We start from the raw sequence: 22,933 nt of genomic DNA on the forward strand, positions 1-22,933 counted from the left end.
TTATTACTGCGATAATTAATTGAGGTAATAATAACATGTAGTGCTCTATACATGTAAACAATGAGAGCCCATTTGTGAAACAGAGAGAGCAGCCTGGCTGGGCTTGGATCCTTTTCAGAGAAATATGGAACAGACTAACAGTGGACTCCAAAAGTCTGAGAGTGGTTGCAGACTTTTAAGGCCCAATTGTAAGTAAACAGATGCACTGGAGTGTGTTCACTTTGGTCTGCGCTTGGCAGAAAACCTTTCATACACAGTTTAGAGTATGTCAAAAATAATTTAAATTAACAGTTTTCACAACTGACATCCACACACTTCATGTGTTGTAAATATTCCCGTCTTGTTGAGTAGCCCAATAAATATTTCTACGGAGGACTTCAAGAAGTTTATGTAAGACACTGACCATCATGAACTTGTACTGTAAATGTTTACTTATCTGTTGGACTAAATAAAATCACTCTCTTTGACTCAAACAACACATAACAAATGCAACATTGCTCAAGCACATTCCTTTTTGTAGAGATTAATTATAATCAATCCATACAGCAAACTTACTCACTAGGAAATAAATACTGCTTGAAATTACAATAACCCACAATGAACTTAAGAAAAAGGAAACACATGTCCGTAACACTCAATCAAAATACAGACATGATGATAAAAATGAGAACTAAGCCAATATACAATGCAAATAATCCACATTTTGCATTGTTTATAGACTGGCTCTCCATTTTATTTCCAACACCAGAGCCAGGCGGACTGCAGACTCCCAAAACACCAACGACCACAAGTCAACAACAAACTGGATATTAGATTCCTTGAGTCTTTGTATTTTTTCTTTGCCAGGCACTCAGTCACAGAAAAAACTTTTACTGGTTCCCAACCCAAAAAAAAACTAATAATACAGTTACTCATACAAGTACTGCTCAGATTAAATTAACAAAATAATTTAAAGCAACTTTGTTCCTATAATTTAGACCTAACCGGCAAAGAAAAACATTCAAAAACATTCATAATTTAAAAATATCAAGGCTCGTTGTTGGACAGAATCAGACACAGACAAGCAATTTTACCTTCAACTAGTCCATAGCTCACTGTGTTGGCGATGGGAGAAAGAGGAAGAAAGAGAGATGAAGAGAGGGCGCAGAGCCAGACAGCAGCTTTAAGATTGAAAATAGCTCAGAGAAAACACACACACACACGTATATACGGATGAAGACAACAGACCTACGTAATGCTTTAAAATGTTTAGTTAATAGTTAGTTACTAACGTAAACCTTAATGACACTGACACACAATGACAGAAGTAAAAGCTACTACTGTTATGCAGCTTATTTTTTACACAGAGCAGACAGAACCAACTCAGTCACAGAGCAGGGAAATACTGTATGTCAGACATCTGCTGAGAGGAAGTCTGCTGCTGAGGGAACAAAAAAAGCTATTTGCTTGATAAATAAAGCAAGACAGGTTGAGATAGAAAAGGACTATGGACAGAATTGTCTACTGATAATTAGAAGTAAACATCTAATTGTAATGTATTTGAGTAATGTATTTGAGTAATGTATGTGAGTAACAGAGGCTAAAACCTCTGTTACTCACAGTGCCACAGCCAAACTCAACAGCACACTCAGGACTTTGACTAACATGTGAATGAATTTGACAGATGTAATGTTTCTCCATGAACCATATGTTTGAGTATGAGTTGTAGCCTCTGTGACCTCAACTGTTTATAAAGGACAGCAAGCCGCTCTACGAAGCCAAAAATGTGCTCTTTCTACGTGTTTCTTGTAAAAGATTCACACCACACTCATTTTATTACCATACACAGCAGAAGCAAATTAACCTTTGCTTGAGAGCATACATTTTACAGAAGAATAACAGCATATCAGTTAGTTTATGTACACATTAAATAAGTGAAACAGAAGAATAAAATAACTGAGTTTCTTAAGAAGAATTTTAGTTAATATGAGTTACTCACTGGAGGGCATGGTGTACGTGTCCTCTTCATCGACTATCTCTGCATAGTCATCAGTCTCTGTAACATGACACAAACACACACATGGTTTCAAATAAAACTACATGAAAACCAAAAGAAAACACATACCGGTCAAAAAACACACACAACAAAACAAAGGTGCACATGTGGTTCGATTTACCGTACGTCCACTATGATACAAAAGCTCCCTGAATGGTCCAACAAAAAATAGAACTCCACAAAAACCTTAACACAAAGACGCTAACTCTTAAAACAAACTGTGTTTTGACAACTCCTGCAAAGCAACACCCACGTAGCTCCTCTCTCCCTCTCTCTCTCTCTCTCTCTTTCGCTCGCTCACTCTCTCTCTCTCTCTCTCACTCACACACACACACACACACTTGGCAGAGAATGTCAGCTGAGCATGTGTTGTGCATATCTGTCTGTGCAAGAGCCGCTGGGGTGCAGGGAGAAGCTGCAGTGGGGATGGAAACTAAGACAGAAGAGAGTTCAAGGGAGACAAGTGGGGAGTAAAATATAGGACAAGAAGACAAGACCAAACAAAAAAAGGAAAAAGGAAACAGAGGGAGAGACTGACGGGAGAAGAGAAAGAAATAGAGTGTGTAGCCATCAAGTAAGCAGATGGCAGCGTTTAGGATCAAGTGTACACACAGATCAGACAGATAGGCCAAGAAAACTGCCAGCAGGAAAACGACGGAGAGAGATGGACCAAGTCTATCCCAACCAGATGGCGGTGTTTAAAATAAAATCAGTGTGCAGACTCAGCTGTTGGAAACCAGAGTCAAACATCTGCTGTCCTAAAGAGCCTTGCCTTCCTTGCCACTCTAGTGGGGATTTATCAGGCTCTGTGGGAACACGTCCCCAAATTATGGCTGATGATTTTCTCGAGATATTTCCACACAACCTGCCATGTAGAATAATCTAGGAGAAAGCTCTACCGAGGAATAAAAACACTGGAAAATTGCCAATGATAATGAATCTGAAAATAAAATCTGTATTTACGGTATGTTTGACAAAGTAGTACTTTGATGCGTTCTTGCTGAGACTTAGCAAGAATCTAGTTCTCCTCCCACTTCAACTGGTTTCCATCTCTCCTAAAACCAAGCCAGTTACAGCCATTCGTCTTAAATGAGGCTGGTCTTAGTTTGTTGCTTTTATCAGTTGTTTGTCTTTAGAGTAGGATGTGGGATTGGATACCACTCTCCCATTGGTGTGGTAAAGATGAAACTACATTCAAGAGGCAGTTAGCGTAGCTTAGCTTTAACACTGAACGACCACACTGGCTCTAGCCATCTGCTAATTAGTATCCCTAAAGGTTTTCTCTCAAGCTCAAGATGCTCAAGATCTAAATTCTCACTACCAGACAGACTGACTGCCTCTGCTGCCAGTCCTTAAGCTAACTGACTGGCTGCTGATTATGGTAAGCTAAGCTAACTGGCTACTGGTTGTCGCGGTGTAATTATCAAGATGACAGACACAAGAGAGGTGTCAGCTTTCTCAAGTAACTCTATTTACCACATACTTCACGGTTAACACAAAAGAAACACATGACTACAGTTTTAATCAGCTGCAGTGTGTATAATAGTGTATATTAGAGGAATTAAAACAGGCATGATTTGTGAAGAAAGCTGCCACTAAAATATGCATTACTAGAAAGACAGATCATGAGCACAGCGTAGCATTTTACAAAATGTGGTTTTCATCTGCTTTTGTTAATTTAATAAAACAAAAAACAGAAAATCGTTTCAATCTTTCCATAGTGTTTTTCCCCAGTCAGCTTTATTACTCTTTCCATATGAGTTATTTTCTGACTTTTTTATTGCCCCTTTAAATTTGCAGCTCTATTGTGCGTCCATATATTAAGAAATATTTTACAAAGATTTTTACCATTTCTCACAGTTTAAACTGTGAAGTCCATTGTTGTTGGTTCATTTTCAGGCTCATGTGGTTTTTGTTCTACAGAGAGTAGATGGTTTCTAAGTTTGACTGGTCTAACTCTTGGTCTCTTTCTGCTTCCAGTGTGTGTATGTCTGTGTGTGTGTGTGTGTGTGTGTGTATGATCTAGTTAGCCCATTATAGCCAGGAATGCACCCACACTCAGATCCAGCAAACCTCTCCCTACTTCACTGTGTGTGTATGAACGTATGTGAGTACACGTGTGCATGATTCTGTGTGTGTGTGTGTGCACGCGTGTGTGTGCACAGAGAGAATGGGTTTGGAGAAATTCCCTTAAAGAGATATATTGCTTAATTTACAATTTCTGCTTTTTTGTGTTCACTCTGTGGTGAAACAAAGACATATTTCAAATTTAGTGGTAATCCACTTGAATGATCTCAAATAGAGATTGGTACAAACACACAAACATTTTAAAAACAAAATACTCCAGTAGTAAGCCACTGTAGCTACTAAAAGATCAAGCACATTAAAGCAGCCGGTGATTCATTCAACATGTTTCCAGTAACTGAAACATGAGGAACAACAGATTTAAATAATCATTTTTATATCATTCAAATAACACAGCATTACATAATAAACCACACATACATACAGGGCTATTGTTAAAGGACTAGGAATGCATACAAACACATCAACCCACACACACTCACACAGACACACATGCTACCCTGTCCCAGGAGGGTGCAGTTAGTTGATGGAGCAGCACAAGAAAGAGGGAACAACATAGACAGAGTGACAAAACAACAGTGTAACTTTACCATCACCACTAAGATCCTCTGCAGAGTCCAGGAGAGCATGCAGGAAACGAGAGAGCAGAGGAGGAGAGGAGGAGCAAGAAAGAAAAAGAGAGAGAGTGAGAGACAGCAGGGCAGGGCAGAGAAGAGAGAAAGAAGTTAGAGGATGAAAAGCTTCAGAAATTGCAAAACCAAATTGTCAGCAAGCAGTTAGTTAAGATTCAAAATATCTCAAGAGGAAAAAATCGGAGTTAGATCTCTAATAATGCAGAAGAACATGACATCAATACATCAGTAGCAATATGCATCCGTTTTTAGTATACAATTGGCTCTGCAGTGTTTAACTTAAGATTTTAAAACAAATGTAAAACAGTGTTTACCAAAGAATTAAAAGTATCAAAGAAATTTGCCTTATTTGCTCATTTGCTAACAGTATTTCTCAGTAATACATAACAATAGATTCTAGGGATATAATTAATTCATATGACCAGGATGTAGATAAACTTCAGGAACCAGAGACGGGTGGATGGAAAAAAAATATTCAAAATGATCTGATCACATAATTATTAGAAAATAGTTTCTTTGGTGTATTGTTTTAAAACGGTTTCATAAGCAGGAACAGCTCCACTGACTCTCGTTTGTTTAAGGTAACATTTACATTTCTATTGTGTGTCACATGTCACATTTAGAGCCCTTAGTCTGAAAATCTTGAATTGTTTGTCAAAGTTTCTGAAACAAACCAGCTGCTGTCCAGATCCAGCAGTACTGAGATCTACTGGTGTCAGCTGCCAAAGCCACAGATGGAGACACAAGGACACGTTTTGACCACTTAACATGTCAGTCGTAGAGCAAGACACACAGTAAGGTGATGAATTGACATCTGGTAGAATAAATTTGCCATAAACTATTTTTCCAAAAGACAAAAGTTTCCTTGTCATCTGCCTTAAAAATTGAACAGTGAACAGGGGGATCAGTCACATCAGTATGTTAAAGTTCACAGGAAGGAATCAGTATCTTAACTAAATATTGAGTTAAATTGCAAAAACGTGCATCAAAAACACACATTAACTACAGGTTTATAGAAGATTCCATTCTTCTGTATTTGTCATTTGTTTCCCAAACATTTGAATGCACATCAATGCAGAAACAGTTATTGTGGTTAAATTAAGTTTTTCCTTTAGTGTAAGTTATAGCATTCCAGCAACATGTACAAATACAGGTAGAAGAGAGCATCCTTAAAATTATTTGATTGCCATTTATCCAAAAAAAAACATTATAAATATAGAACATTCCAGAAAGTCCTTTTTAAAGTTTCAAAAGTGATCAAAGAAGCCAGAGATATGGGCCCTTTGCACAGCAGCCGTTTTGACAGGTCAGAATAGGAAAATCACAGGTGTAAATGTTTGCTTTTTCTGCTACGTGCCACGTGTCAAAATGGCTGCTGTACAGAGACTATAATTCAAACAACTTTTAGGTGGCTTCCAATGTTGTTTTCCTGCATTTTATTTGTCCACATCACAATTTTGTGGATACGCTCCTCTACTAACTTTCCAAAAAGAGCTGAGGATACCATGGGGTTGCGAATCTGAACAGAAGACAAAGGGGAGGAGGAAACGTCGTGCCTTGGTTGGCTTAGGAGATGTCGATGTCACGAGTTCTTCAGCCAATAAGAGGGTGGGGAAAACAGGACAACAGCGTGAAAGAAGAAAACACAGTGAATGGATGAGAGTGAGTGTGGAGAGGGTGGTGGTGGTGGTAAAAAAGACAGAGGGGAAGAGGAGGAAGTAAACAAAAGAAAGCAGGGACAGAGGGGATGAGATGAGAGAAAGGGAGAGGCAGTCCCAGCAGAGGAGAGAACAATGAGAGATGAGATGAAAAAATGGCTGAGCAAGAAAAAAAACAGATGTTGGAAGACAGAGACAGAGACAGCAGTTGCATCTAAAGACAGACGATGTTCATACCACCCCAAATATGTTTTGAGTATTACCTGAGACAGAGATCGCTCTTACTCCACTTCTGACTGCTTCCAACTTTTTCTCATTGTTAGACAGTCTAGATGAGAGGGGAAAACACAGAACATGGTAAATAAGACAAGAATCACACATCAGCCACAGAGGTTAACCCTCAGGAAACACAAAACAAACATACCAGTGATAAATGAAAACATATCAACTGTTTTCACCAACAGATTTCTTTGGAAAATGTAAAATAAGTGGGCTATACAATGAAAAAGTAAATACTGCTGTTACTATGTAATGTAACAGATGTAATCTAATCCCATACTACTTCAGTTATGTCTCTGCCTTTGCCGTGGTCTCTCTTGCTCTCTCTCTCTCTCTCACTGGTGCTCTACTTCTATCTTTACATCACAGACCACAACAGGCAGAGCGAGAGAGAAGGAGAGGCAGAGAGCAAAGGGAGAAAGAGGAGGAGATTGTTTAAAAACCCTAAGTGGAAAATATTTGGCTCCTGAACTTATCTCCATATTTGACCAGGGACAGACCCAAAGAAGTAGGAAAAAAGAAAGAAAGACAAAGAGAGATGTAAGCTGTGCTGACTGAAAACTAGCAAAAGGCTTTTGAATCCAAACAACTGAAGCTGAGACTGAAGCTGCACATGAGACAGTGTATGGGTGCTGGTAGAAGACTTAAGTGATTATATGTCAATATAACCCAGCGAGCCTGAATTGATATTCTTCTTTGTCAAATTATTAAAACTCTAAAGGGTTCTGTTTCTTAAGAAGAACTCATTTTAGTCTTGTCTATATAACAGTACAACAAAAGTGCTAATCCAAAAGGAAAACCACCTCACACAATAAACATACAATCAACATGTTGTACAGAGGTCAGAGGTGACAACTTTGTTGAAATGCTGCTTTAAAAGAAGACACTCTTCACAGTTTTATTGCCTGTATTATTGTAGTATTTTTCTGCTAAAGCCATAACAAGAATGGGACTTACTTTGGGATGGACGGCAGTGCTCTCTCTCCCTCTAGAGGACAAAAACACTCATCATCAGGATCAGCAGAAAAGAAAATATACAGGACTTAATTATGTATATACAGCATAAAACTATACATATAAATATAACTAGAACTTTTTAAAATTCTAAACTAAAATGCTAAAATTCTTCGTACTGAGAAAATGGTAAATAATTGCAAAGCTCATAGGTTTAATTTCTATATACAACTTCTCTACATTAGCTATAGTTTCATACCTTTCTGAACTCTGACGATGAAGGAATGAGTTTCCATGGAGACGAGGCGACAGTAACCGTCTATTAGGTCCGCCATGTTTTCCGCCGTGGTCAGTGACATGGTTGTAACGGTGAGAGGCTGCACATGAAACAGAAACAGTTTACAGCTGTTCATTACTTCACTCTCAGTGAGTATATAAGTGAACCCAATACAATAAATGCTTATTAAAAAGAATTACTCGACTTGTCTATATGAGCTGAGAATCAGACATATGCTATATGGTGTGCACAGATTACGTTTTTTTTGTCCACTAGAGGCCAGAGGAGGCATCATGCTAGACTCAACATCTGGAGTCTAGAGTCTAGGTTTTCGATTACAATATAGTACCTCCTCAACCTAGACGGGGTCAGGTCAGAGGCAGCACGCCTGCATGAATCTGCCGTGATTTCATTTTATATGCGACACAAAACTCATACGCAACACACAAACTAGTGACTAGTGACTTGTAAAGCAGTTGTTTTTGGTGTAACTGAATCATTACAGTTCATTAAAAAGATTTGTGCAGTACTTCATGCATGACCGGAGCACAGACTCTGTCTGACACAGTCACCTGGCTGCTCATATGATCGCCGGCTTTCAGCATTGCTGTCGCTAAAGACACCAGACACCTCTGTTAAATAGTGAGATTTTAGACATTTCCATGTTAAATGCTGGAGATCAACGCAAGTCTTCAGGATTTTTAAGAATTTTTAGTTGATCATTGTTTGGTTTGAATCTTGTGACGTCTCGCTCATGTCTCTTCCAATGACGACAGTCTGACCAATCAGTGGCTGCATGGTATCGGCTTGCTTGGAACCTCGCCAGATAAGGTACTAAAAAAAGTATTTTCAGCATTTTCAGAGTTCCTATAATACAGACAGGTTGGTACCTCAGCAGCTCCAGCTACATTGAGTTGTAGCATGCCTTTCCTGTCCTTCTCCTCCATTGATGAGTACTGGATGGACTGAACTTGGTTAAAGTTAGCTAGATGAGTAGGCTGGAGACAAAAAAGAAACAAAGAAAGCAGAAATTAAATGAAGTTAACTCTGAAAAGCATAATCATATCAACTTATAATCAAATAACGGTGGTGATCTTTATCTCAGGAATCAAGCCAATACTTTCACTTGCATTTGATGCTACTATCCTTGATAAGCTGGAAAATAGTTGGCTTAAATGATATTAGGATGTAGAACATTATCAGCAGAAGACAATGGTGATAATATGTTATAAACCTGATTCTGCTAAAACAAACTCACTGTGGATCCCTTATCTGTGAGGTAGCTGATCCCATCCTCTGGCCCGATGGCTAACTCCACCTGAATCACCCAGCTGGACTGTTAGGAGAAAAAAAGAGTTGAAAGGAGTGGAGAAGAGGAGAACACAAATATAACAATAATCACTCATTTACTTTCTTCTCTGTGGGACAGCGATACATCCTTGATACATGCAAAACCTGATGCTACCAAAAGGGGTCAACCTAACGCAACAAATCAGAGAGCTCATTATCAGACTACATGAGAACACAGTGAACGCAAGAGGAAACGTACCCCAAGGGCACATTTGAAGCACTCCTTGTCGTAGCGGTGGACTGGAACAAGTATCTCCAAGAACTTCAGGATGCACTGCTCGTCATTGAGATTGGCTACCTGCTTGAAGGTCTGCTGGATCAACTTACGAAGAGTTTTAGCCTGAAGAGGGTGAGGGCAGAGAAAACATGAGACACATCGGAATGAAGCGGCACGTTTTACAAACGAGAGAGGAAAGTGTATTAAAAGAGTGTGCATGTTTGTCTATGGGAGCAGAGTGACACAGACTCTAAGAGAGGACATTGATTGACTATTAGTCCACTCCACTACCATAAATCGAATTGACCTCAGCACATTCAGTCCAGATCAATATCTCAACAGAGACACAATGGTCCTGTTATTAAACACTCATCATAGAGTCTGTCCATTCATACAGTAACTGAGATTACATGACACAACATTAAGTTAAGTGCTTGTACAGATTTTCAAAGCGACAGTAGTATTCATCCTTGCTGAAATAACAATCCCATGGTCCTTTTCCACCTGATTAATGTGGGTTTGTTATGTCATCACAGTGGAGACAGATGGGAAACAAAATCCATCTAGGAACATTATACCCATCCTCTCTATACTTTGGACATAAAGAAATAGAGGACACACACACACACACGTATATGCACAGGAAAGCACAACATGCCATATAGAGTGTAATCCTCAATATCTGATGTAAATCTAAAAAAACAGAATCACTTAGATAAGCCTTTACCAGATAACATGTTGACCCTGACCTCATCCCTCCATTATCATCTTAGCTATGTACATATGAAGTATTAGGCACACAGAGGTGACAGTATTATCCAAAACCAACAAACACACTCGGTATTTAATGTGAAAAGACGTATTCACCCAAGCACACACACTCTACAAACAAACCAAGGCTATAAATAGCTCTTCATATATAGATTACGACAAAGATTAGAAAGGATTTAGTCAAGTACAAACTCGTCTTGCAATAAAACATGCAGGTTTACAGTAAACTGGTGCATCACATTGAGGTCATTCTGCACTAAATGAATGAGCAGTTTAAAATTGCATATTACTTGAGTTACACCTATAATATAAAATATAATATATGTGTTTACTTTTGGGGAATGAATCATTCAGATAATGACTGGTGACTTTTTTTGTATTTGGCCACTATTTAAATGCTTTGCATTTTTCATCTTCCTTCATCTGTTAATACAAAGCCTTGATATTTTTAATAATTATTCCATAATTACATTGTCAGCTGTCAAACCATTAAGACAGAAACAGACACCTGCACACACAACAGACACACACACACACACACACACACATCCACCCGCAATCAATAATATAATGTGTGTGTGTGCACTTGTGTCTTCTACATGCTGCTGATTGGATCTTGATAGGATCTCCACTTTAATTCCTAGAATTCCTCAAAACAACACACACACACATACAAAGAGCGATATCGTCAGTCTCAAGTGTCCACCCTTCCTGAGAGGAAGTATTGCTCGTAACTATCACCTCTCTCTGACATCACACTGACCACTTAGTCACAGGACTTACACAATATGTTTTTTTGATCTTGGTAAAATGAGTTAGCTTTATGTATTATTGGTAATGTCTGTTAATGACAGCTGTGTGTATGTTTCCTTTCCTGCTGTGATTTGTGCCTCTTCTTACTGTGACATAGTGTCATAGTGACATCTCCTGGTATAACTGCTTTAGATCATTCTTACAGCACTGAAAGCCTTTATTTTGTCTGACATATTCACTCAAATGGCAAAATTACATCTGACTGGAAATAAAAGTGAAACCTAAATTTGATATATTGCAGTATAGGTGTAGATGTATCTTCATTAAACTCAGGTCGACTAAACCTCCCAAGACATGTCATTACTTCTGCAGGAACTATTTACTGATCAGTAGTTAGTGTTATCCTTGGAGGCCGATCATGTGACACTGCTGGTATAGTTTCTGTTACATGACCACTGACCTAACTTAACAATGCTTTTTATCCTGGTGCTTAGCAAGAATATTAGAATCTACAGGTCAATCTTGATACAAAGTGCATTTCAAAACAACATCAACAAATGTAAATAGATTTAATTTGGACCAAAATAAAACAACCTTTGTGATCTCGTTTTAAAGCATTTAAACCAAAATTCAATTTACAAACAACAGAAATTCAGAGGATACAATACTAATCCTCGTCTCTTTTCATTCCAAAGCAAATTGACTCAAAAACCTCAAGATTAAAAAAATAAGTCCCTTTAAATCCCTTCTACATCCAGAAAATATTTCAGGGTTTTATTGAGACATCAGTGACATGCAGAGACACTGAATGCAGATGTATTGTTATTGTTTTTCTTTCTTGTCAAGTAATGCATTTACTGCATAGTAAATGAATTAGATTTTCATTGAAAAGTGTCTGTTTGTCTGTGACATTTGGACATATTGATCAAGCAAAGCAACGCAGGTGTAAATAACGAATTAATTAATGGGACTCTTGCCGTCGTTAACGTCATTAGGAACACCTGTGCTTTTCCCACTTCGACAGTTCAAAATGCCTGCTGTGTAAAACATCTTTGTGTCACTGTCTGCTTTCATCAAGTGTGAATGTAGCTGAGCGTGGCACAGTAGCTGAGCGTGGCACGCTGCTCTGATGAGACAGATGCTGTAGCTCAAACAGCTAATCAAACGCCAAACAGCTCCAAACAAACTAAAGGTCAGTTTTGCTCAACCTGGTGTCCAGCCGTGTCAATATGAATGAACAGACTCTGCTCTTTATAACCACTCTCATCAGTCACCGTTTACTACCACAGCCATCTGCTCTGATGTGTGTGTGTGTGTGTCTATCTATGTGTACACGTGTGTGTGTGTCTATGTGAGCAGTGGAGTCCATTGAGGAAGAATAATCCCATTAAATGTCTACCATTCTCTTTCAACACAGTGGACGACAGAAACGTAACTGACAGCTGTGCTCTCCCTCTCTCTCACACACTTTTACACACAAATTAAGTCTGAAACAAATCCATGCATGTGTGCCACAGAATGAGCAGCAGTTGCTTAACATTACTACAACTAATGATACAGTTATATATTATTTATATAATAACAAATAATAATCTCTCAATTATTTTTAATAGTTTGGGCACTTCTATGTTAAAATACAGATTATCATAGCAGCAGCACAAATTAATCCAATTATGTAATATGTTCTTTTAAAAGTATTTTAAATTTCATTATGCCAAACCTCCAAAAACTGATGTTCTCAAATGTCTTGTTTTGTCCACAAACCACACTTAATCAGTTTTAATGATTTATATGCTCTATGGAGCAAATAAACCAGAAAAATATTCATAATTACAAAGCTGAAATATCAGAGACCTTTTCTTAAAAAATGAAATTACTAATTGATTAATCAACTGCAGCTCTACATTTCAGGATACTCAATGTAAGGTACTAATACCCATTTACTTTTTGTATGTTGAGATATAAACATTTAATAAAATATGCTGTATACTAAAATGATTTCTATATATGTCATAAAATGAATTAAAAAATTAAGAGAATCCTGTTTATTGCAGTAAAATGTTCGACTGCACATACATTATGTGTGTTTCTGAGTCAATGTGTGTCTCTTCATGGCTTACAAAACAATCATGAGAAATAACATGAGCAGCTGAAGGGGGGGAGTCAGCAGGGCTTAACAGACAGGGGTGGGGGTGAGGTGAGGCAGAGTGGGGGTGAGGTGGGGTGGGGCCCCTATAGAAGATGCACATTGTCGCCTACCCCTCCCTCCTCATTGTCGAAAAGAGAAAGTGGGTTTAAACATGACCTGAAGGTCGCACACACTTTCTGTCCCTCTGCAGAGCATCTGTCTGCCCGCCTGCTGACATCAAAACCTTTTTGGCTCATTGGGCCTTTCTTTTACTCATACACACACACACACACACACACACACACACACGAGGACCCACCCCTTAAACACGTGCCGTAAATTTATCACTGACAGACACAGTTCATTATGCAACTACACCCAGGAGTCAAATACAGACACACTCAACCAAAATCTGACACAAAACTGACTTCCCTTATTTGACCTGATTGCTCGTCTATGTGAATATAACTCCAAGTGTTGGATGTTGAAGATTTGACAGTGAGAAAGTTTTTAAATTTGACGCATTTCAGTACAAATCACTTCAGTACCTCAAAATACAACAAGGGAAACTAAACACATAACTGTATTACTGTATCTATCCACCTATCTGTGTGGAATCTGTGCCATTATAATAACATGTTGATCCACAGATCTTAATAAAATAACAGCATAGGTGTTTCAATGTTTGTAATATTTATTAAATTTTACCAAATAAATATTATTACTGAGAATCATGGGATATGGAAAGATATTAGAAATTAAAACTGGATTTATACTAACTTACAGTATAAATGTTTAGGATGGCGTAACACATTTTAGTTCAATACATGCAATAATTTCCTATTCATTGTCTTACTCATCTCCATCCATCCAAACTTAAGTATTGCTGTGCCACTTCACATCAGATTCTGTCAGTCATGTCAGACTGAGTGTGACGAAATACTGAGAAACACATTCAAAATGTGGTTCAGAGAAGCTGTTACTTAAACCGGCCATATACAGTACAGTCTATGATCACGGTGAAAAGCCGACAAAACCACAGTTTTTGGATTCACTTTGGTAACTAAGCGACTGCAGTGGGGTAGATGAGGCACTATGACAGCAGCTGCTGAGTTGCACGGAGAAGACTACTTACTCAGCACTCAGCTAAACTCTCTCACTTTTTCTTCCACAAAGGATTTAAGAGGGGAGCATGAATGAGTAAAAAAGAAAATTCCATATAAAACTCGTCGTTCTCACCTTGACTGAATCCAACAAGTCTTTTGGGAAAAAACGCCTCAAACCTACGTCTTTCCTGTAAACAGAGGCAGAGCAAGATAAAGGAGAATGTTTAGTATACTGCAATTACACTGAGGAATATTAATTGACAGACACTGCTGTATTTATCTGATCTCAGCAGTTTATTTCTTCCTCTGCTGATAGAATGGCGAACACGAGCTACACACAGACACAGTTAGGCAGACGGGCGAGTGAACACCAGCGGCAGTCAGAAAACTGAAAGAGAGAACGATGACTAAGTGTGGACTTCACAATGCTACTCATCTTTTCCTAACACAGAGGGCTGAGGAAAAACAGAAAGAGAAAGAGAGAAATGCAGGGAAAAGCAGAGAGAGGGAGAGAGACTACAGATACAAAGATGAAAGAACGACAAATACAGGAAGCCAGCTAATGACTCAAACTCCTCTGGAGAAAAGACAAGTACTAGAGGAGACAGAAGAAGGAGAGTGAGGTTTACATCATCCTTTCTCCCCCCCTGTTCCTCTAACATAGGTCAAATATCAGTCATGTCAAACTATAATTACCACCACAGAGAAGGAGCAGAGCCAAAAGTCGACTGATTAAGAGCTTTGCATTACTTCATAAAAACACATGTTTTACTGTCAACTACAGCAGGCTGGTCAAAAATATTTTCCCTTTAAGATGCACCAAACTGTAAAGCTTTTTCCCAGAAATAATATGAACGGTAAAATAAAATGCTTACTTATGGTGTTTCATTTTGGGGACAAATAAAAAAGTTCTTAAAGATGAAGAAACAATTCCTTGATGAGTTTTAAGGGCCAAACGCAATCCAAAATGTACTGAAAATCTTTATCCATGAACACTCAACACATAACCAGTTAACAAGTAAACTTGAATCAAAAGTCCAACAGCCCATTTTCTCTCTCCTTCCCTTCTTGGTTTATAATACGCATGAAACATCTTTTTCCAGTCAACAGGAGATGCTGCGAGGCAGAGACACAAAACAAGAGACAAGAATAACCCTTCTGAAAAATAGGACAAAAAAAGAGGATGAGAGCATCAAGAAGACAGAGGCAGACGGAGACAGATGGATGAAAAAGGGGGACAAAGAGAGCTCAATAGAGAGACAGTGTGCATTTTTTTCTCATTTAATTGAAGCTTGTTAGTCCGATGGACAGAGAGAAAGATTTTAGCTGGGAGAGGGCAGCTCATTAGAATCAGGACACATTAGAGCCAAGCCTGGTCGGGGCCACAGTTTTTTCATGTTCTTCAAAGACATCCATTTTGAGAAAAGCTGTTAGTGGACCAACCCATGACGTAAACAAGACATAGCAGCCAGTCAAAAAGAAATGAGTATGGAGCTTTAGTAGACATGTGAAGGAATGCAAAGAGCTGCATTAGGAACATTAGGAACATACAGGCAACAGAAAACTGTAGTGAGACTGTAGATTTTCAAAGCACATTTGTAATCCAGCACATTTACAAATGTTACCAGACTTTTCTATGAAAGGCATTAAACATTACAGTTTTATGTTCATGTTCCCTGGTATATACGAAAAAAAGATGTGGTCTGTGCTTCTGAAGCTGATGAAGGAAAATACTCACTCCAGTAGTTCATAGTTGGATTTCTTATCTAAGGCATTTCCTCTCATCTCTTTAAAGAACCTCCTGAAATTGAAACCAGCGGGACAGACAGAGAGACAGAGACAGAGAGGGAGAGAGAGAGAGAGAGAGAGAGAGAGAGAGAGAGCATGGTCAGCTGCATCATTCACTGCGCACAAACACTGCAACATTATGTCTTTGTCAAGTTTCTAATTATCTTCCAATTGTAAACAGCAGAAAAAACACAACGGTATAAAATCCTAGCTTGTGGCTTGTACTAATTAATAAATCAATCAAATTAATTAATTATCAGAGCAACTGGTGAGCAAACACTAACTGTTTAATTCACTAGTGAAGTAAATAATTCAAACAGTCCTTTTAATGCTGGACTCACATGTACACATTGTGTCAACGCTTTACAGTAGGTGAGTCTGTCACTCAGTGCTGGAGGTAACTGTTGTAGGTTGCGTGTCATGCCTAACTACGTGTCGAGAGTTGTTAATGCTGTTTAAGTGATTGGGATGTGAGGTCTGAAAAGTCCGCCATTGTAGGGGGCAATATGTGACAAGAACAGCCTTGTCTGTGAAAGCCATTTGGGCATATGTATAGTGTTTGAGTTAAATGTTAAAGATGATTCGATTGGCTAGTACCTGTGCTGGAATATTTGCTAAACTTGATTGGATTGGCTGACCCTCAAGCTGACGCTTGAAAAGTTGAACATTTCTCATCTTCTACCGCACGCAATACAAGCAAGGCAAAAGCTACAGACCCACAGTGCAGTTCAGCATCACTTCACATAGCTCCATTCAAAGTGAATGAGAAGTATTTCCGTTGACTCATACCCTATGTGCTGTGTATGTGAGTCCAGCAAAAACTAAATTCAATCAACTTAGAAAAGAGAGGAAAGAGAAGTTGAAACAGACAAAGTGCACTGTATTAAAACTTTCGGTCACTACTGTGACAATTCTTACCTGATTTCTAGACAGCCAAGTTTGAGAGCTACATCTTGTTCTACCCGATCCCCGATCTCCATCATGTAATCATTCTTCACCTGCAGGACACAAACACCCAACATATGTTTATTAAAACATTTATTTCTCCAAGAGACAAAAGGCGAGCCATCTATCTTACACACAGACATGCCTACAAACCAAGATTACCCACAGGCTAACACACACACACACACACACACACACGCACACACTCACAGTCTTGCTGCAATGCCATATGTCTCAGTACGGAATGCTGGCAGAAAATGAAATCTGTGTGTCTGGGTGCCTCTCAGCATTTATGTGTCTGTGTAGGTACCTGGTGGTAGAAGTAATTGAGTGTAGGTTTGTCTTCTGCAAACTGCTGCACAAAGCCCTTTGGAAGATACCGGATCCTTAATTCATACCTTCAGTGGAAAAGAAGAAGGTAAGACTGAATGTTATGCAGAGCAGGGGAAAAAAAAACTATGACTTGATGCTTCTCTATTGTCTACAAAAATGATGGAAATAGTTTTATGTGGTTAAAGCCTTGGAATCAAACTATTTTTTTAATGTTGCATTTGGCAAATTTGCTTTAGGTATGTTTGGTAGACGGCCTGAGCAACCACATTCATGGAAAATGTGCCACAACTGCAGTCTTTTTTTCATTGTCTTAAAACATAATCTAATTGAATTGATAATGAAAACACTCGTTCAGCAGTAGACCTGCCAGCAAAGGAAATGAAAGAGACAGACATAAGGAGGGCAAGATAGAAAAGAATCAACATGCAAGAATGCAAATAAGAAGACTGGCTACAAGATTAGAGACAGAGAGATATGTTGACTTGGTTTTACAAAGGAGGCATCTGGTTCTTTCTCTCAGTGCAAAAGGTCTCCACCTCATAACAGCACTAGCACCAGGGCTGCCACAATAAAGGTAATATATATCATTGCATTAACATCCAAACTGCCAGATCAACACAGCCGAACTGCAGCACACATGCTGGCCCTCCCATCACGACACTACAGACGCTCACACTATTGTATACAACACTGTGGAAATGAATCACTTCAGCTCCTTTCGTGTACAATGGGGCAGGCTGCTGTTTGAGGAAAGAGTGAAATTGACTGAATTTACAAGGGAAAATAAATCATGAAGGCAGGAAGCTGTGTGTAAAATGTATCCTCAGCTTTTCTCAGAAAAAGACAAAACACCTGCCTCAGGATCTCATGAAAGGAAATCAAATAACTGTTATTCCCTTAAGTCTCAGGTAAAGCTCATCTACCACACTGGATATTAACTCTGCAGAGAAAAAACTTTATTAATCCCCAAAGGGCAAGCAAGTTGGGCTGCCCATGCAGAGTGACACATGACAAACATGACAGAAACACATATTACAAAAGGTTGTTCATTAAACTGAAACATAGATGCATCAACAAACACAAACACTCCTCTCTTACCTCCACTCCTCATTTGGTCGTGCCTGTTCATATTTCTCTCTAACGTGAGAAACGCCTAGATCTGGGTGGAGCCAGTGCACCTGGTCTCCGAACTGGCTGTTGCTGAGCCGTAGGCCAAAACAAGATGTCCAGCGTACTTTATGAATGTCCAGAATTTTCTGGATGATTCCCTGGACACAAAGGAGGAAAGATTGTACTGTTACACAATTGAAAAACAAAACATTTAGCAGATATCATATTTAGCACCTGATGAATTTCAGTAAATTGGACAAAACTTGCCCATTAATCTATGATGGTATTACCCCAAGTGACCCAGCACATAACAGAAATACCCAGTGGACAAAGACAGTCACAAAAAATCAGCTACCAACTGTAATGATGTATATGTTGGACATTTGTTTCGGGTCAACAAGGGCATCAGACAATCCATGTGTGAATGTGTGTGATTTCATTTCATTTAATGTGACGTTCCCACCCAAACAAGTTGACATACATCATACACACGTGCCTGTAAATGCTCACAGAACCACGTATGTTGCTAGGGGGTCTGACCCAGATACTGAAGGAGAGGGTGAAGGAAGGGAAGAGTGGAGAGGAGGATGAAGTAGTTTATGTAAAGTGGAAGCAAATCTAAAAGTAAACATAACTGTAAATACACACACTGTACAAACACACATGGTGTCCTGAGGTTACAGGTGTTTGAAAGCAAAATAATCTCATTGTCCTGAGTGTCTTTTATTAGACCAGACAGACGGGACCCTGAGCTGAGGACAAACAACAAACGTCTTTAAAACTTCTGCTGGGTGTATACTGCACCATAGAGCAGGTGCAAACAGTCTCATGACCACTCATACACCATGCAATTAAATCCACTGCAATTATCTGACATAAAAAAGCACTGCTTTAGAGATAAAAAAAAAAAAAACATGTGCAGATTGGGTACAGCCACAACATACAGTAAAAAAAAAAGCTTGAAACTAACACTGAACTGAGCCTGTTAATGTATCTGTTGTCCAACACATGAATGACCTACATTTATTACCAGGAATATTACCACAGCAATTTAGGTAGAGACGTTTGACGTCTCTAATATATATTTTGCTTATACAATAAGTGTGTGTCTCTTCTTACCCTGACATCAGTTGCATCTCCATATCTGATGTTTGACGACCAGCAGCTGTTCTCAGTGTTGGTCTCGAAGTGATGGAAGACTTTGAGAACCCTGTCCACAGATCCAGCTATGGTTCGGTCTGACCCCCCTGCACTAAGACGTGATTTGGCCCCTCCGACGAGGGCATGATTCAGGTTTGGTTCCAGGTATGCTGTCGCCATGGTTTTCTTTGCTGACACTGCAGCTGCTAGGTGTCTGTCATATTCTGCAGCGGAGAGGGAGTAAATCAGTGAGGGGGGTAAGAAAGGTATGAAAAGTTGAATCAGAAGTGGTTTAAGGAGCCCAGGGGTGTTCTAATATGTAGTACTACACATGTAGTAGTGGTAATTCTGCAATAACTAGTCATATATGAAAGTAAACAAACTAGTGTAATGCTCTTTGGTACAATTATTCACAGAATAACCAAACTCTCAGCTTTGACAGGATGAAAATATGTGAAAATGTTCAACCATAATATTAACCTGTTGTAAAATTAGAGCACAAAAATGGGAAGTGAGAAATAAAAAGACTGAGGTGCAGTCCAGGTCAAGGCTTAGAATGTTGGAGCTCGTGTCTGGAACAGAGAGAAGACAATGCACCTCAGGCTGACGTTTTTCCTGAATATGAAGTCCTGACGTTGACACACTTCCTGGAAATTCATGATAACTTCATCTGTGCATGGCCAACACGGACTAGAGACAGAGCATGTTTTTGTGCATGCCAGCTGCAGTAATCATGACACCGCTGAGAGAAAGATACGGATATCTCTTTTTACTCTGAATTTTTTTTGCTTCCCTGCCATTAAAGTACATTGTTCTCACAGGTAATTACCCCTGAGAGATAGAGACAGATAGAGACAGAAAAAGAGTAAGCACACACACAACACACTCTGAGGAAAGACAGTCAAGTCAAGTTGCTGATGGTTATATCACACACTCACACACACACTTGCACTTGGAGTAACAGGAGCTTTGGCAGTACACTAACTCAGTTCCCATGGAGTCAGATGTCAAGCCGTGGAGGGGCTACTTGTGTGTGCAAAGGAGATTTCATTCATACCTCTGTCCCAGCACATGAGGAAGGGGCTACAGCCACTTGTCGCCATGGAAACACATGTCTGTCTCTCCCTGTGTCTTCCCTTGTCAAGGACAGAGAGACAGCTTGCACCTTCAGGACCACGCATCACATACGGTGAACCTCTTGTGTAAACAAATGCACTGACTGAGGTTCTGCCACAACTGCACCAGCACTCTCAGCGAACCCAAACACCAGCTCACACTCTGCACACACACACACACACACACTCTAACTTTTGTCAACAGCTTCGTTAGCCAATAGTTTCTGGCAGAAATACTCAAACAGGGAAATATTAAGCTCTGTTGACACACAAATCATGGAAAATGTAGAAGACTCCCATCCGCCAAAGACTTTCCTCTCAGACAAGTTTTGTCTTTTTAATATTTTCTTGTTATCCACTGCCGCAAGACGAAAATCATCCACAGAGATGTAAGTCAGTCTCATCCATGAAGTCCTCTTTTTCTGTCCACTTCTGAAGTACTCCTCAGTGGCCCCTCTCTGATGACAACACTGTTTGTTTTTTGCCTGAATTCTGCCCCATGCCTGCGCTCCGTAGTTACACAGTTGCCGTGGAAGCGTGAAGTAAGTGTCGCTCAGGGGAGGATTCAGGACCCCGAGATGGTGAAAAGAGACCGATTCTCCGGCCAAAGTTCAAATCCAAATCCAGCATGTAAAATGTTGATTCCAAATAGATATTCAGTCAGTTGCTCTGCTCAAATAAAACAGAAGGCAAATGAAAAGAGGGAGCCAGAGAAACAAAAGGAAACAGAGACAGTCAGGCAGAGAGAGACACAGAGAGAGAGAGAGGGGCAGAGAAAAGTGCAGCAATTGTTTCAAGTTGAATGAGAGGAAAAGGAGGACATAGCAGCACAACTGACAGAAAGTTGAGTGGGGAACAAGGGAACTTGAGCGAGGGCTGCTGCAAGAGCAGGAGGAGCCAAAAACTATTAATATGCTAATCTTGTCTTTTCCATTCATTGGTAACCACTCCCACTTCTGTTTATGAAGCTGCTCTCAAAACAGACTGAACTAACATTGTTAAAGAGGAGAAAGGAGAGGAGAGAAGGCCAGATTTGTTTTTTGTTACGAATAAATCTGTTACCCTGACAGTAATCAGCATGTGAACTCCCAGCTGCTCTGATTAAACTTCACAAGGGCTCATTCAATAATACTCCATATTGCACACTTTCGTGGTCATACTCCATTTCTGAGGTGCGTTCAAGTTAGCACTTGGGAAACATTTGTGGAGTCTAAACACGTCTCAAACTAGGATCCTAGACTTTTTTTTTATTTATTTATGAGACATTGACACCAGCCTCAATTATTTTCTGTCATGCCCCCCCAGAGGATAGAAATGTTTTCATCTTAAATGTGAAAATGTTCTGGTTTCTTTGCTCCATAGAAGAAAGAGATTATTAAAACTGAATAATTTTGGTTAACATACATACAACACAACACAGTTTTGGGAAAAAACGATCATTCTTAAACATTTTCTAACACTGAATGGACCAAACTACTAGTGATGAATCAAAAAAATAATCAACAGATTATTAGTTGCAGCCCTGGCTGCAATATTATCACTGTTCACCACATGATTTCTTTTCCTAACAGTTAGAATCTGACTTCATAGCAGCATGAGTAGGGCTTTGATTCACACAGTCCACCCTGGCACTTTTCTATCGCTCTTTTCTCCCCGTCACTCACATCTGTGAATACCAGAATGAGTATATGAGAATGAATGAGTGAATACCAGGTGTGAACAGTCATACAAATTTCTAACGATGGATCTTAACACAAGGTCTGAACAGAGCCTAAGTGCACGTGTGGGTTTCCTGTAATTTGTGCTCCATCCCAGGCGGTGGCCATTGTTATGAAAAACTGGTGGTGGGGGGTCTGGTACAAAGTGTGCTTGCATGTGCATGCATGTGTGTGTGCATGAAGACTATTGAAAGCCTTTTGTCAGAAGGCCGGATGTTGCCATGAATGGAAAGCCCTCTCTGGGGATGAGCCAGAGTCTCTGTATCTATTCCTATCGTAATGTGTGTTTATTTTATTATTTTTATTGGGGAAGAAAAACACAGAACTACTCACATGCTACTAAATGCAAATGAACTTCCTTCCTTGCTTTCTCACAGCTGGCGTCAGGTATTCGGAAACACATTTACAGGAGATGATACACTTAGCTGAAAGACGAACCAACCAAAGATGTGTGTGGCTGCAGAAGAGAAGCTGTGCTCTTAATTTGTGGGATTACAATTTTAGAGGGTGCACTGCCTTTTGGGTCAATGAGCTCAAAG

General features: G+C 39.4%; 1 protein-coding gene across 10 annotated transcripts in view; it reads right to left on the bottom strand.

Annotated features, from left to right (window-relative positions):
- Positions 1–22,933, bottom strand: part of ptk2aa (protein tyrosine kinase 2aa) — a 53,630-nt gene that overhangs the window by 13,037 nt on the left and 17,660 nt on the right. For 3 of the 10 annotated variants that reach the window (XM_044052284.1, XM_044052279.1, XM_044052280.1), the window contains exons 3-17: positions 19,541–19,785; positions 18,410–18,579; positions 17,289–17,376; positions 16,952–17,031; positions 15,984–16,046; positions 14,379–14,433; positions 9,470–9,610; positions 9,179–9,256; positions 8,811–8,918; positions 7,903–8,020; positions 7,647–7,677; positions 6,674–6,738; positions 4,711–4,728; positions 1,979–2,035; positions 1,074–1,094 (exon numbers count right to left, since the gene is read on the bottom strand). In XM_044052284.1, the coding sequence (XP_043908219.1) occupies positions 1,074–1,094; positions 1,979–2,035; positions 4,711–4,728; positions 6,674–6,738; positions 7,647–7,677; positions 7,903–8,020; positions 8,811–8,918; positions 9,179–9,256; positions 9,470–9,610; positions 14,379–14,433; positions 15,984–16,046; positions 16,952–17,031; positions 17,289–17,376; positions 18,410–18,579; positions 19,541–19,741 (1,294 nt within the window). In that variant the 5' untranslated portion in view covers positions 19,742–19,785. The other 7 variants (XM_044052282.1, XM_044052288.1, XM_044052287.1 and 4 more) reach the window with 5 other exon arrangements.

This window comes from Solea senegalensis, linkage group LG20, assembly GCF_019176455.1.
Source record: "Solea senegalensis isolate Sse05_10M linkage group LG20, IFAPA_SoseM_1, whole genome shotgun sequence".
Lineage (NCBI taxonomy): Eukaryota > Metazoa > Chordata > Actinopteri > Pleuronectiformes > Soleidae > Solea > Solea senegalensis.